Source organism: Pungitius pungitius, chromosome 1 (assembly GCF_949316345.1).
Source record: "Pungitius pungitius chromosome 1, fPunPun2.1, whole genome shotgun sequence".
In the NCBI taxonomy this organism is placed as follows: domain Eukaryota; kingdom Metazoa; phylum Chordata; class Actinopteri; order Perciformes; family Gasterosteidae; genus Pungitius; species Pungitius pungitius.
This window is the reverse complement of record NC_084900.1, coordinates 33415252-33428776: the sequence shown is the minus strand read 5'-3', so window position 1 is coordinate 33428776 and position 13525 is coordinate 33415252. Positions and strand designations below refer to the sequence as shown.

Sequence of the window (13525 nt, the reverse complement as noted above, 5' to 3'; positions counted from 1 at the left end):
ACAGCAAGCTAAGTGAGGCGACCGCGCGGCGCTATGCGCTTAGCAGCAAAAAGCTAAAGACCTTTTGATCAAAACGGGACGATTCTGCCGCAGATCAGCAAATGGGCGGCTAGTCAGTCTCGTGCTCGTTTTGGGGCTCAGATTATGCACACGTTTTAGGTGCAGGCACACACAGCGGGGCAGGCAGCGATGCCACACACACACAAGCACACAAGGCACACAGGAGAATCCTTCATTTTTGAGGTATATATTGAAGTTCATTCCCACACACACACACACACACACACACACACACACACACACACACACACACACACACAGTGTGTTCCTTGAGACATCAGCAAAAAGGCCATGGTGTCAGTTGTATTATTTAATCGAGAACCTGAATCTGCAAATACTGTAATCAGCAGGTCAAGAATATCTAAAGGATGATTAAAATGTCAAAAATATTTCCTCAAGGCATCAGAGTGGATTTAATACTGTACTCAACTCAACTTGCTAAATGTTACCGGTTATCTATTCAAATTGTTATCAATTTAACGTGAGGTGGTGATGACATGTCCATGTGGGGTTAACAGCTCGTCGTGCTCCTCTGGAGAGACGATGAAATGGAGCAACAGGTTGATTCGGTTATAAACTAATTTCCCAGTTTGCTATTCATGTGTTTATTGAAAGGTGGGTTGGGTTAAACAATATATGTACACTATGTGTATTTTAAAGCTGTCTAGTTCCTGATCACTTTCAAATTGTTCAGACACAAAGATCAAAAAGCTGCATTCATCAGCGTGTATTTAATGAGAAAGCAAATGAATCCCAAATATGCTCCTCAGGATGCCGGCTTATTTCACTTTAACAGCACAAAGAACACTTTACAAAGCCTCTAATTACAACAATCTAGTCTGAATCTAGCCATTCTAGTTTAGTGCTTTATGAACATGCCACACTACATTTCCCTGTTTATGTGGCATATAAACCTTTGGACGCTTTGACTCCTTTAAGAATAACAAACTGTAGCTTTTTTATTACATTTTTATTGGCTTTCATTTAGTTTATTTCCAGTTTTCTGCAAAGAATTTACAAAAAACGATGTTGACCTTAAAAGCTGTCCTTCATCTCCAGAGTATTTCCAGAGCTGCTAAGCCATCATTCGTTTATTGTTAGAAGCTCTGATCTTCATATATGTTAATTGTAGGCTGCTTTTTGTACAGCTGCTCTGACGACTTGACTTAGTGATTCATTAAAATGATCTGAAAGAGTCACAAATGTTATTAATATCGAGGTGTCGAATAGCCAATGCGGTTATATCGTCAGTGTGACTCTTGTCATCCGGATGCAAATAGACATTCCACCAAAATCCACCAACTTAATCTAAAATCTAAAGTCAGTCCTAAATGATGTAGTTTTGTTTGGGACAAAACCAAGAGAACAAACACTTTACACTCATTATTCTTACATCTCATACTTTTCAAAATAAAAGTAGTTTTTTAGCTGCTGTGGGTGCTAAATGGTCTAACTCGTCATTTGATGGACGGTGGTATTGATCTTGACAGAGTGACAGAGTTGATGTTGTCAAATATGATATGCTTGATGTGATATTATATGATGTGTACACTATATCCCACTCTGGAGAACTTGTTGATTAAATGCATATTGACATAACAACTAAGATCACCCATGATGGTGACCCATGACCTCCATGGAAAACCACAGGAACCCACTCTGGAACCCAGCACATGCACAGTGGTCTGGAAGGTCTGTGGACTACAATAAAACTATAAAAGAAGAAAAAGAGAAAAATGAATTTGGTTGTGGATCAGATAAATTTAGAACGGATGCTTCTTGGCATTTTTAAAACAGCAAACTATTTGATGTAAAGGCACTATGGGAAATTAAAGAAATGAAAGCTTTTGGCAAATTACGCATCGCGTCAGTTAATTACAACTTCCACCACACGTGTGTGCGTAAAGTCGATGGCTGTGCGCGCACACACACGCAGCGCATCATTTCGGGGAACCGCTGCTGTCGGACGCGTTGCTTGGAGTGAGAGTGCGGGCTACGGATGATCTATGGAGAGATGCCCCTCTCAGACCGGAGCAAACCTGTGCTTTTGTCTCATCCACGAGCTGCGAGTGCACCTGAAAATGAGAGGCGCGCGCCGCAGTCGTTGACCTGCCCGTTTGCCGGTTGGTGGTAAGATTATAAGGTTCCGACTTTACGCGGACTGTTTTCGGTGGCCGTTGTAGTCTCAGTTGGATATGGCACACATCTGGATCCAGTAACAGCATTTTGCAGCGTCAGACGCGTCCGCGGCAGGTGGGGCAGACCAGCGCGGGGACTGGACTCGGGAACTTGTGTGGTGCAGGACACGGTCTCTCTTTTCGAATCGGCGCTGCCGCGGCGAGAGAACGAAAGCGCGCGCACAAAAGAGAGAGAGAGAGAGAGGGAGAGAGAGAGGGAGAGAGAGAGAGAGAGAGAGAACCATGGTCAACTGCCTCCTACTGATGCTCAGCTGGACCGTGATCTCCGGGGTGGCTAGAGCTCAGAATGACACGGAGCCCATTGTCCTGGAGGGGAAATGCCTCGTGGTCTGCGACTCTAACCCGACCGCGGACTGGAAGGCTTCGTCCTCCCCGCTGGGCATCTCGGTGCGCGCCGCCAACTCCAAGGTGGCTTTCTCTGCGGTCCGCAGCAACAACCACGAACCGTCGGAGATGAGCAACAAAACCAGAATAATCTACTTCGACCAGGTCAGGACGATTTCTTTATCAACAACGATGTGCTTAACTTGTCGAAACCTGGTCCACTGAAGTCTTTATTTGTTTCGTGATACACGTCTGCACCCTTTAAGCTCTCGGCGTTGCGTTGCAGCACATTAAAGTGTCATCGCGGTCCCCCCAGAGGTTTTACTTTGAAGCTGGTCGCAGCTGGCAGGTGGATCCGCTACAAGTGCACGTCAAACGCACGCAGGTTTGAAAGTGACTGGATCGTGTTTGTTCCCGCAGAGCATTCACCAGTTGGCCTCGAGCTACCGAGGGCGCACGCGCCGATACACGCGTGGTTTAAATAAGTTAATTAAAATGTAAGCCCAAAAATTATTCATACAGCGTTGGGCAACATAACAATATCGCTCAAACCGGTACGGTGATGTTCCCTCTCGTTTGAATGGCATAACATTACAATTGGTCTTCAACCCACTGCAGAATGATCCGAATGATGGTTCCGGATGCGCGTGCCGTTGCTATGAAAGCAACACTTGTCAAAGGTCGCGGAGGCTGCGGTAGATGTGAGCGTGTGTGTGTGCGTGTATGTGTGCGCGCGCGTGTGTGTGTGTGTGTGTGTGTGTGTGTGTGTGTGTGTGTGTTTGTGTGTGTGTGTGTGTGTGTGTAAAGCCTTTTTGCACCACTCATAAGGAAGCGTTATGCTCACTGCAGGGTGGAACCTTTCAGCAAGGCAGTATTAAGGGAAGAGTCTGATCCTTTGCAGTCATGACTTCTTACCAGTGCAGAGTGTGTGTGTGTGGGGGGGTGGGGGGGGGGATCCAGATTTTGCTCCAAACTGGAATTTGTCGATTAAAAAAAAAGGTCATCAAGCACATTGTGGGTTTCTTGTGTAAGTGGAAGTTTCAATGCTGAGGTGGGTCCAGTGAGGTTGAACTGAATGTTTTAGTCAGTGTGATGCATTCATGTTGTGTCTGAGCAGGGGCGATTCTCACGCCCCATTGAAGTGAAAGCCATTCTGCTGGCTATATACATTATATTGATATATAAAAACACCGTCATAATGTGTTTTTTTCCCCCCTCTCCCGTAGGTTCTTGTGAATATAGGAAACTACTTCACGTTTGAATCCGTATTTTTGTCCCCAAGAAAAGGAATCTACAGTTTTAACTTCCATGTCATTAAAGTGTACCAGAGCCAAACCATACAGGTACTACTTTTGTTTATTTCAAATGATTTGATTGTAAACATGTTATTAGAGTTGGACAATATGTCCCCTTTGGGGACAGTATGGAAACGATTGCTGCGGGGAGGACAGGTTAGGTCTTAAATGCAGACAAACCCTCCACAGAGTGTCTTAATTGACACGAAAGTCAACTTAAGTTGCGGGAACACACCTTTACACCGTCCCGTTGTCCTTCCCATTACTAACCGCCATTTCTGTTGCCCAGGTGAACTTGATGTTGAATGGCAAACCGGTCATCTCCGCCTTCGCGGGGGACAAAGACGTCACCCGCGAGGCGGCCACCAATGGAGTCCTGCTCTATCTGGAAAAAGAGGACAAAGTCTACTTAAAGCTGGAGAAGGGAAACCTTGTGGGTGGATGGCAGTACTCAACGTTTTCTGGCTTTCTTGTGTTCCCTCTGTAAAATGAAAAGAAAATAACGTGTCCCCCACTGTATAATCAAAACGTGGCTGCTGCGTCCAGTTTTGGATCTCACCAAGATGTTGAAAAAGTGGATTTTGAACAATTGAGGGGAAAAATGGGACTTTGCAAATCGTTCACCTTCACTGGATGCGTCAAGATGAAAGACACTTAAATGTTCCCTATTGCTAAATGTACGTTCCTGTCACTCAAGCAGCCTCGGGAAGAGTAACGCTACCACATCCCAAAAAGTCATTTTCAAAACTACGCCTTAATATATTCAGCATAGGGATTTTTTATCATGGCAACTGTTGCATTGGAGTGTACCTGCTTTTCTGGTTGTAAACTGTAAATGCTTGTGTGGCAAATTCATTTTCACAACAAAAGGAGGTCGACACCTATCAAAAAGTGCATCCAGCGCGGACGGATTTTCAAAGACGCCTGCTTGCCACAGGCTACACCCCCCCCCCCCCCCCTGCAACTCATTTGCATCGTCACCTGAAACACTCCAAACTTCTTCAAAGCTACCAGACGACGGCAGATGAGGCGAAATCATCTGCGTTCAGAGCACAAAACAACCACAGTGTACAAATTACACACAGCGACTTCATAGACAAGCTAATTAACTATAAAGAAATAACATTGATAAACCTGCACTTTGAAAGTAATTCTCGTGAGTGGTAAAGTTATATATATTTTTTTTTATTGTACTGCGACTCTGAAGACTTGGGTTCGGATCTCAAGTGTCCCGTGTGGCTCGGTTCAGGCACTTGGTGAAAGTGGGAAGCTTTTACCACGAAGGCTTAAACCAATTCATCGCGCTACTTTCCCTCCTTCAAAGTGCAGACAGACGATTCTTAACACAGTGGAGCATTTAGTAGTTTTCTCAAGGGGTTAAGTGGCCCAGACACATCTAAATGAATTGTATATATTTGGCTTGAATCAATCAGGGGAAACCAAACTGAGTCCAAATAACTGCCAGTGTTGCTTTGAATCTGCTTGATGTGTTTCTAGAAAACTGCCTCCTAACAAAGTAAGCCATAACAACGTGATAATAATGTGATGATATATCATTTTTTATAGCTTATTTCTGCCGTCCCCAAGAGGCCAAGAAATCATATTATTTTAGGTTAACGGTTAGTTTTCTCCTTTTTCAACAATCCCCGACATCTTCTAGGTTCTGTGAGAGCCTCATCGCAACCAAATCATTTAGTTGCTGCAGTACAAGTGAATATTGTCAGAAAAATATGTAAAACCCATTGACGAGCATTTTGTAATCAATGAAATACATTCATTCAAAAAACATTCGTCATCATATTGATAAAAAAAAACACAATTCAGGCTGGATTGCATATCTCCCAAATTGTATTTCTGTTGTTTATACATTTAATTTGTTTATTCCCAACAGACTTTGAACAAGTCACCTCGTGGTTTATGGACCTCAGTGACTTTAATGCACAATCTGAGAACATAAACATGCAGATTGCAATTTGATTACTGTCACTGTTGTTGAGCATAAACAGTTCCGCCGGGATAACTGATGAATTAATAAACTCCTTAATTGTTGCTTTGAGCTCAGTGTGCTTACAATATGTGATGGCTCTCCCCTCCGTGTCTCCAGCAGAGCTACCGTCTGCCTTCCTGCAACACGTTCTGCCGCATTGTTGAAGCCCACCGTGAAAGCCTCGCTGAGGAGCTTATTGAAATCCTTATTTCCTCCTGGAACAGTAATCCGCACAGGTTGAACCTCACTTGGAATGATAGAAATGATGTTGCAACGTCTTGTTTGCTGAAGGATTTTTTTGTCAGGAACGGATGGGTTACCCAAAGGGGCATTTATTTGTGTATTTGGGAGACGGTTTGATGGAAGGGATGTTTTAGTTCACTTGGGTTAATAAAGAGGCAAAGGTGTCACGCTTCATACCAAACATCGCTCAAGGAAACGGGGCCTAAAAAAGCACTCGCTCATTTGAATCGTGAAAACATATTCATTTTGAGAGCACAAGAAGGGCGGCATTGATTGAAGGAAGTTGCGTTTATTGTTGACACAATATTTATTTTTGTTCAACCTAAACCGTCGAAATATATTCTGGAACTGATTTTTAACAATTTTCTGTTTGTGTCACATTATTCGGCTCTTAATGACTGTCGAAGCAGGACTGTGCCTCCGGAAGGAAAACAATGTGAGTGAGTAAGTACATTATTACTTAACTCTGTGCTTTCATGATGCAAATGTAAATATATGGATTATAAGGTTGTTACATGTTCATTGGATGTACCGATTAATGTATTCAAATTCTGCTCAAAATTATGAATAAAAAGTACGATTTGTATAAAATGATGCTTTTCAGTTTTCATTTGCTGGTCATAAATGATTCTAATCAGATCTCCTGCTGCTGTTATTTGTTATTTGTTACCACCCTTCCTTCTGCAGGGAGCCCCAAGTCACTGCATTTTGTTAATTCAAAGAGACAAAGCATACTAATAAAATAAGAGCACACATTATTAAGTAAAACAAAAATATTTTGTAGGGAAAAACGGACAAATTCCTGAATTAAAAACCTACATCTCGTTAATATTTGTGTAGTTCAAACTTCAATCGATAGCAAACGGCTTCCTCTCTACAGGCGACACCAGTATGTGAAATAAAAACGTGACGTGAAACTAATTCTCTGTTATTTATTTTGTATTCGAATGTTAAACCCAATCTAATTAGTCAGCAGAGCCTTTATTATCACTTCATATTTGCTGCTTCAATTACGTTTTTTCCTTTCTTCTCCTCTTCTTCTTCTTCTTCTTCTTTGTTTTGCGTTTTTATAATGTTTCAGAGTTTAAATGAAAAATGAATTTCATGCATATGAGATATTGTACCATAACCCAGTCAACTGATGGTTGTCCATGGAATTGTATCACAAATATAGGAGCCAATCTTTTGTTATTTAAAATTGTTCAGATGGGTGAACCATTTTGACCATTTTGACTAAAAAAAATACATCCGTGTCAGAAATACTTCTTATATGGTGTCATAAATGAAGGAGAAAATGTTTCTAATGGCCTTTTTTTTCCTAAAATATCTAGATTTAAATGTGTGGTAGAAGGGTTAAATCGTGGTCTTAGTGTTATATGTCAAAAAAGCAATATTACTCTGTTAATGAATGTGATCCCAATAATCATTTGCAGGGAGATTATGTGACACTGCAGCGTGATTGGTTCCCGGCTGTGTTCATGCTGACAGATGGACTGTTTACGAGATAAAAAAGATCTAGCAACAAGGAAGTTGTTTTAAGTGAGCTGCACATCTCTCGACTCACCACATGAATTTCAATCGACGACCAACAGAAGGTCATCCTGAAAACTTTACACTCTGGGATGTTATGGTCCTTGTAGCTGGGGGGGGAAGCCAGCTGTTGCAGAAAATAATTTTGGTGACACATGTTCCTGTCCTTAAAATGATGTGGTGGCAGGTGCGCTGTGTTGAATTTCCAACGTAAAGTGACCTCTGTAGTGACATTGTAGTGGGGACAATATTGAGGTGTGATTGAGTGTATTTTCTTCAAACAGTGTCGCGATTTAGCGATTTGGTTTGAGATATGCAGAGCGCCGTTCACTTTGATTGCATCCGGCGGGGCACATGACCCCTGAACTGGGGTAGAGCTCAGCATTAATCCAAGTAAAGGAAGTCAAAACAGAACAATACATGTATTCCAGGGGTGGTAAACGCTGGTGTATTTGCACAATGGGTACTGCAGGCTACATTAATGTTGTTTAGCTATAAAACAAAGCAAAGCAAGGGAAGGCATTTTTATTCGTGGAGCACTTTTCAACCACGAGGCAATTCAAAATGCTTCATATGAAATTAAAGTTGTATTTTAGTGAAAATGCAGACATGAAAGCACCGATGAATGAAAATGCAAAGAATACATTGAGCAGTGTGTTTATCTACAACAGTCTTCAAACCGAAGCATTGAAGAACCACCTCATGTATCTTAAAAAGTTTGCAATGATAAACTGACTTCACAATATTTGCCGTCCCAGTAGGTGACCGCATAAAAATGTGAAAAGCTTTAAATTTGTAATAATGACACAGGAAAAAAAACAAAAACGTGGAAACATGACGCGGAAATAACGTGTTATTTATTCATATGAAATTAGGTCGCTGTCCTTCAGCCGCCTCAGTCAGTCAGTCAATAGTGAGCGGTTTTGCTGAGAGGACAGATTTTCAGGGAGCAAAAAGAAGGTGGACTTACAAGAACCATAAGTAGGATATATTGTCTCTTTTCACTGTGACTCTTATTTTTTATAGCCTCTCGGAGGCCAAAGGAAACAGTGGGAGAAACAATTTATTATAAGGGACAATAATAACAATACTTTTTATATACATATATATCGTATATATTAGACCATCAGCCCTAGTTTGAGGTTTTCCTGTCATTTTAGCCTCTCTAGTTTCCTACAACTTCTGACGCTTGAGTAACGTTTCGTTTGTAATGTATTCGACAATTCCGTAGTTACAATTCTACACCCCCCTTCTACTGTGTCTGAGTCTGCATCTGGATCCTCCCCCTACATTAACTAAGGGCATGCCGCCATGCATCTGCTTAAGCAATTCAGTAAGACATACACAAAAGACTATACATACACATACTATATACACAGTATATATTGGTGTGTGTATATATAATCTCTATTCTATATGTCATTTTGATTACTGCATTTCAAGAGTATAAATAAATAGATATAAATATGAAGGGCTCTTAATTCCACCTTTTGGAGTGAACATAAAACACACTGGTTTTATGTCACTGGTAACATGCATCCCACCTTAGTTTGAACCGAGTTCCAAACAATGAGCATCAAACTGTATTTTCACGTTTCGCACACAGTCAAAATGTTTGAGGGTGTGTATGCAAATGAGCTTGGAACAGAATTGCTGAGCTTAAGGATTGCAAAACCGTGTTTGCGTGCGGTGCAATTCTTCAGAGCCACTTTGTGCTTGCAACACGCCTCGTTCCGATGTCTGAATAGTGAGCGGAAAGCTCATTTGGCGAGGCTCCGAGACCGGGGGGGGTTGGGGGGTTATGGTCAGAGGGTCTGCTCAAAGTCGCTCTATATGATGAGGTTTCACTTGGTTCATTACTCACGTTGCTACCTTTGTTATTCCGGCAGCTGTCAGTATCCACAGGGACCCAGTGCTGGGGAACCTAGATTTCTTTTGGCAAATCATTTCTCAAGAAGAGAAAAGCAAGAAAAGAGGAGCCAAATTACAATATTTCCCATCAACTCCAGGTGGAGTTTATTGAAAAGGCAGATTTGTGTCTGGAGGGGTACAGTCTGTAGAAATTGTAGTCTGTAGTAATTTACGCAGTCTGTGAAAACAGAACATGCAGAGAAAGCTTTCTCCTAACATCTATTGATAAAAAAAAAAAAAACATTTCTTTTGAAATGAACACAAAGTCCAGGTGGTGTAAAGCCCTGGTGCACTGCGAGGGAGTAAAGCCAGTAGGCATTCGCCGTACAACAAATCAATATTCTACGCTGTATTATCATACTTTACACCCGAACAAATAACCCAATCATCATGTAGATAGAAAATTCTACTTTAAATATTTTTTTCCAACATTATTGCGTGGATTCGCATCCAATCAACTCCTCCGTGAAGTCCTGATGACATTAACCACGAACGACAGAACCAGCTCTTAGGATATTGTACTTTTCCTTTGACTGCATTCGTGAGTAAGATGAGCTGCATTATGTAAGGAAAAGAAGTGCATGTTGATGGAGATGCTGATGGCATGATGAAGATGAAATGCCATCGTCTCGTCATCTGTCTCCTGTGAAACCCTGAAGCAAGGAAACGGGGAGGTGGGGGAACTTCTCAACTGACATGGCAGCTCAAGAATGACTCAAATCAAAAGTGCATTAGTGGATTTAATGGACAATAAGCATGCAACTTTGTTAAGGGAGTGAATATTTCAAGTCCTATATGGACAGTCCTACTATGAAAATATAAATATAAGTAGTAATGACCAAAGCAAATGTCCCTTTAAACTTTCCTGGAGCTAATCTGGATGCAGCCCAGTTCTGTGTGACCTGTGAACCCAGGTGGAGGTTAAACTCCTGCTGCCCCTCCTCCACATACAGTTCCATCCATCGGCCACGGAGCTGACTGGCAGGAGCGAGGCACATTCGTTGAAAATTCAATTTGAATTACAAGGGGATTTTAACTTGACCTGGTGAGCTCCGAGCTCCGAGTGTGCGCACACATCCACAACATCCACAAAAGTTCTCCCCAACCTCAGCTGATTGCAGCGAGTCGCCGTATTATTTCACGCAAATAACGTGACTCCTTATTTAGTTGCTCAGCAAGAACATACGCAAGTAAAATAACTACAGTGGGCCTATGTGTGCATTTGTGGTGTTGCAGTGCAGATTATTTTTGTATCCTGTGAAAATGTTCTCTTATATTAAAAGAAAAAAACATCTTTCTGCATTTAACATTTGAACTTATTTCCAAGCAAAAATCTGCATTTCACATTATTAGTATATATTAGGAGCTGAAGTTCAGGACTAACTCCAGTTGAGAAATTCTACTGTGCTGTATAGCTCTGGGTATCCAGCAAAAGTCGCTACAAAGAGAACTGCTAATGACTGGAAGAGAAAAGAAGAGGGCATAGAGTGGAAAAACGCAATGCAAATGAACCCAAAAGCGGCTCAAAACCGCCCCCCAGTCTCCTTCAGAACAACTGCCACAGGCTGCTAAAACCTGGCCCGTCTGATCAGGGCCTCGAGGATTGGGGAGCCTCGTTGAGGTTTGTACGATCACTAACAGGGATCACGTCAGGTAACAAATATGCATGTGTGATGATATTTTCACTTACTTTTGAAAACATGACAGCCTTACACGATTTCCTGAAATATCACAGTTAAAATGTATGTATGCAGTGTTATATCCCTAAACCCAAAACACCTATCTCCTCTAGCTGTGACTCATTTCATTAGGAGATGCCACTGCGGAAGCTGACAGACAGAGATCAAAGTCATCCGTGGCAAATTCAAGGACTCCTTTTTTTTTTGATGAATAAAAAAGGAATCGCTCAAAACTCAGAGCACAAGTCTGCACTTGCTGTGTTTGCATGTAAACGCAGTAAACGTGTCCCATCTCGTTTTTGTGGGGTTACTTGGTTGTGATGCGGGCTTTGTGACTCTTAAAGTGCATCTTAAATTGAATCTATACCACTCAAAACCTGAAACCTTTACGTGCAAAATATGGTCTCATATAATGAAATGTATTCTTTGGGTATGAATAAGAGATTACTCACTCTCATGTGCTTTGCAATTACCCGCGCTTGTATTGGAGAGCTCAGAGTGCTCCTTAATCACTCAAAATAAATGGGAAAAAAAGCTGAAAAGCAGTCATACATGGATTGCTGCAACATTTCAAAATTGTTCATCTTCACCCCCAGGAAAGAATTCATTAAATGGAAATAAGTTCAGGAGCTCAGGTTGTTTAGTCTTTGATAGTTTAGCACAAAACCGTATTTTTTGAAGCTTCTGATTGACTCATCATACATGTCCATTTCTTCTTTGAGTAGAATAGAATGAAAACAACCTTCTTTTGCAATAGTTTAGTTGTTGATTTGGGATCATTCATCTCAAAATCTCAATGCTTTATTAAGGAGAATCACAATTTTGTAATTGGTATTTCTTTCTAATATTGTTATTATTATTGCAATATGTAGATATTGTGTATATCAAAAGAGGATCAACTGAATTTAAATGTGAAACACATTGTTGAAGTTGTACATTTATCTAAATACATATCAACATGTAACTGATCACCAATAAACTGTAAATCAAAAACTGACACAAAGTAGCTAACTAAATAATAAGCCCAACTATTTTACCATAGAATTAGTGTAGTTATAGTTCAAATAAAGTACTCCATTACCTTTCTATGACACCTGGCGCTTATTTGTTATTCCGTCTCGAATGCAACAGCCCTGGCTCTGCAGCTTTTTATTTTTATTGCTCTTATTTCTAATTAATAGGATATTTTTGGATATATATTTAATGTTTGTGGGGTTGATTGAGCAATCAGAAATATTTATCATGCAACGTTGCAAACTGAGGACGACTGGCAGCTGATCGGAAAGGCAAGTAGGTGTTTTAATGATTCAGCAGCTAAAACTAAATGTCTGTATTTGGTAAAAATGAAAAAAGAAAGAGGACGTCATTGTTCATGTAAGTATGGAGAGCTAATCAAGGACAGGCAAAAACACTTAATGATTTAGAGAGCAATGATACGATTAAGATAAATGTCATGGAATTTGCCTGTTTTAGGCCTAACTGTCCTCTTGTTACACTGTGTTTACATCTTCAGATCTATTCTCCATGAGGAGGATCGATGGTGTAATTTCCGCTGGCCATTCACCAGGCACACCGACGTATGTGAGAAGGGAACAGAGCGAGGTGAAATAAAAGGTTGTAAAACCAAAACTATTCCACCACGTCGTAGTGGGAGTATCGTCATGACAAGAAGCGATGCCAATCACGTTTGTTTTAGCCCACCAAATGGTTTACCCCTTTGGTGGATGTATTTGGTTAGTCAAAAAATGAGTAATTATCTTCAGCAACAACCTTTTTTTGATGTTTTTGCAAACCGATGTGGGTTATTTAGCACTCCTTTTCCTCATGAACACGTGCTTCCATCTGTGACAGGCTCCCAATCTGAAATAGCTCGTGTGACTCCTAAAATAGGTTAACATGCATCTGTAATTCTTTAAATAAGGTTGCTGTGTCACTTCTTCGCCGACTTGAGCTCGGAAATCTTCATGTGCACAAAAACACCCAGTTTCCTCTATCTGCTTTACATCAACATCAGCGGTCGTCTTGAGCATCTTAAACCAGTACAATTATACAAACTGAGCATTAGAATGAGACAGCAGCGTATTTATATCAGATCAGAGCAGATATAAGTATAAAAATTGACAGTAACACGTCATGGTCAAGAGCAGGGCAGTGTGCACGCAGCTCTGGTGAGACGCTATCGAGAGTTCGTTTCCCTTTGTCCCCCCCGCAGAGAGGTTTACGAGGCCAGATAAAAGTGTGTGTCGGTTCCACTCTGAGCCACAATGATTCTCCGTGTGCTTTCGTTGTCATTTCATA

The 13525-nt window shown here is 41.2% G+C and overlaps 1 protein-coding gene across 1 annotated transcript; it reads left to right on the top strand.

Moving 5' to 3' along the window:
* The first annotated feature begins 1960 nt into the window (after window positions 1-1960).
* Window positions 1961-4835, top strand: cbln4 (cerebellin 4 precursor). The gene is made up of 3 exons (XM_037480796.2): window positions 1961-2747; window positions 3809-3925; window positions 4167-4835. Exons 1-3 carry the CDS (start codon window positions 2481-2483, stop codon window positions 4362-4364), a joined length of 582 nt encoding a protein of 193 aa, XP_037336693.1. The 5' UTR covers window positions 1961-2480; the 3' UTR covers window positions 4365-4835.
* Window positions 4836-13525: the final 8690 nt, after the last annotated feature.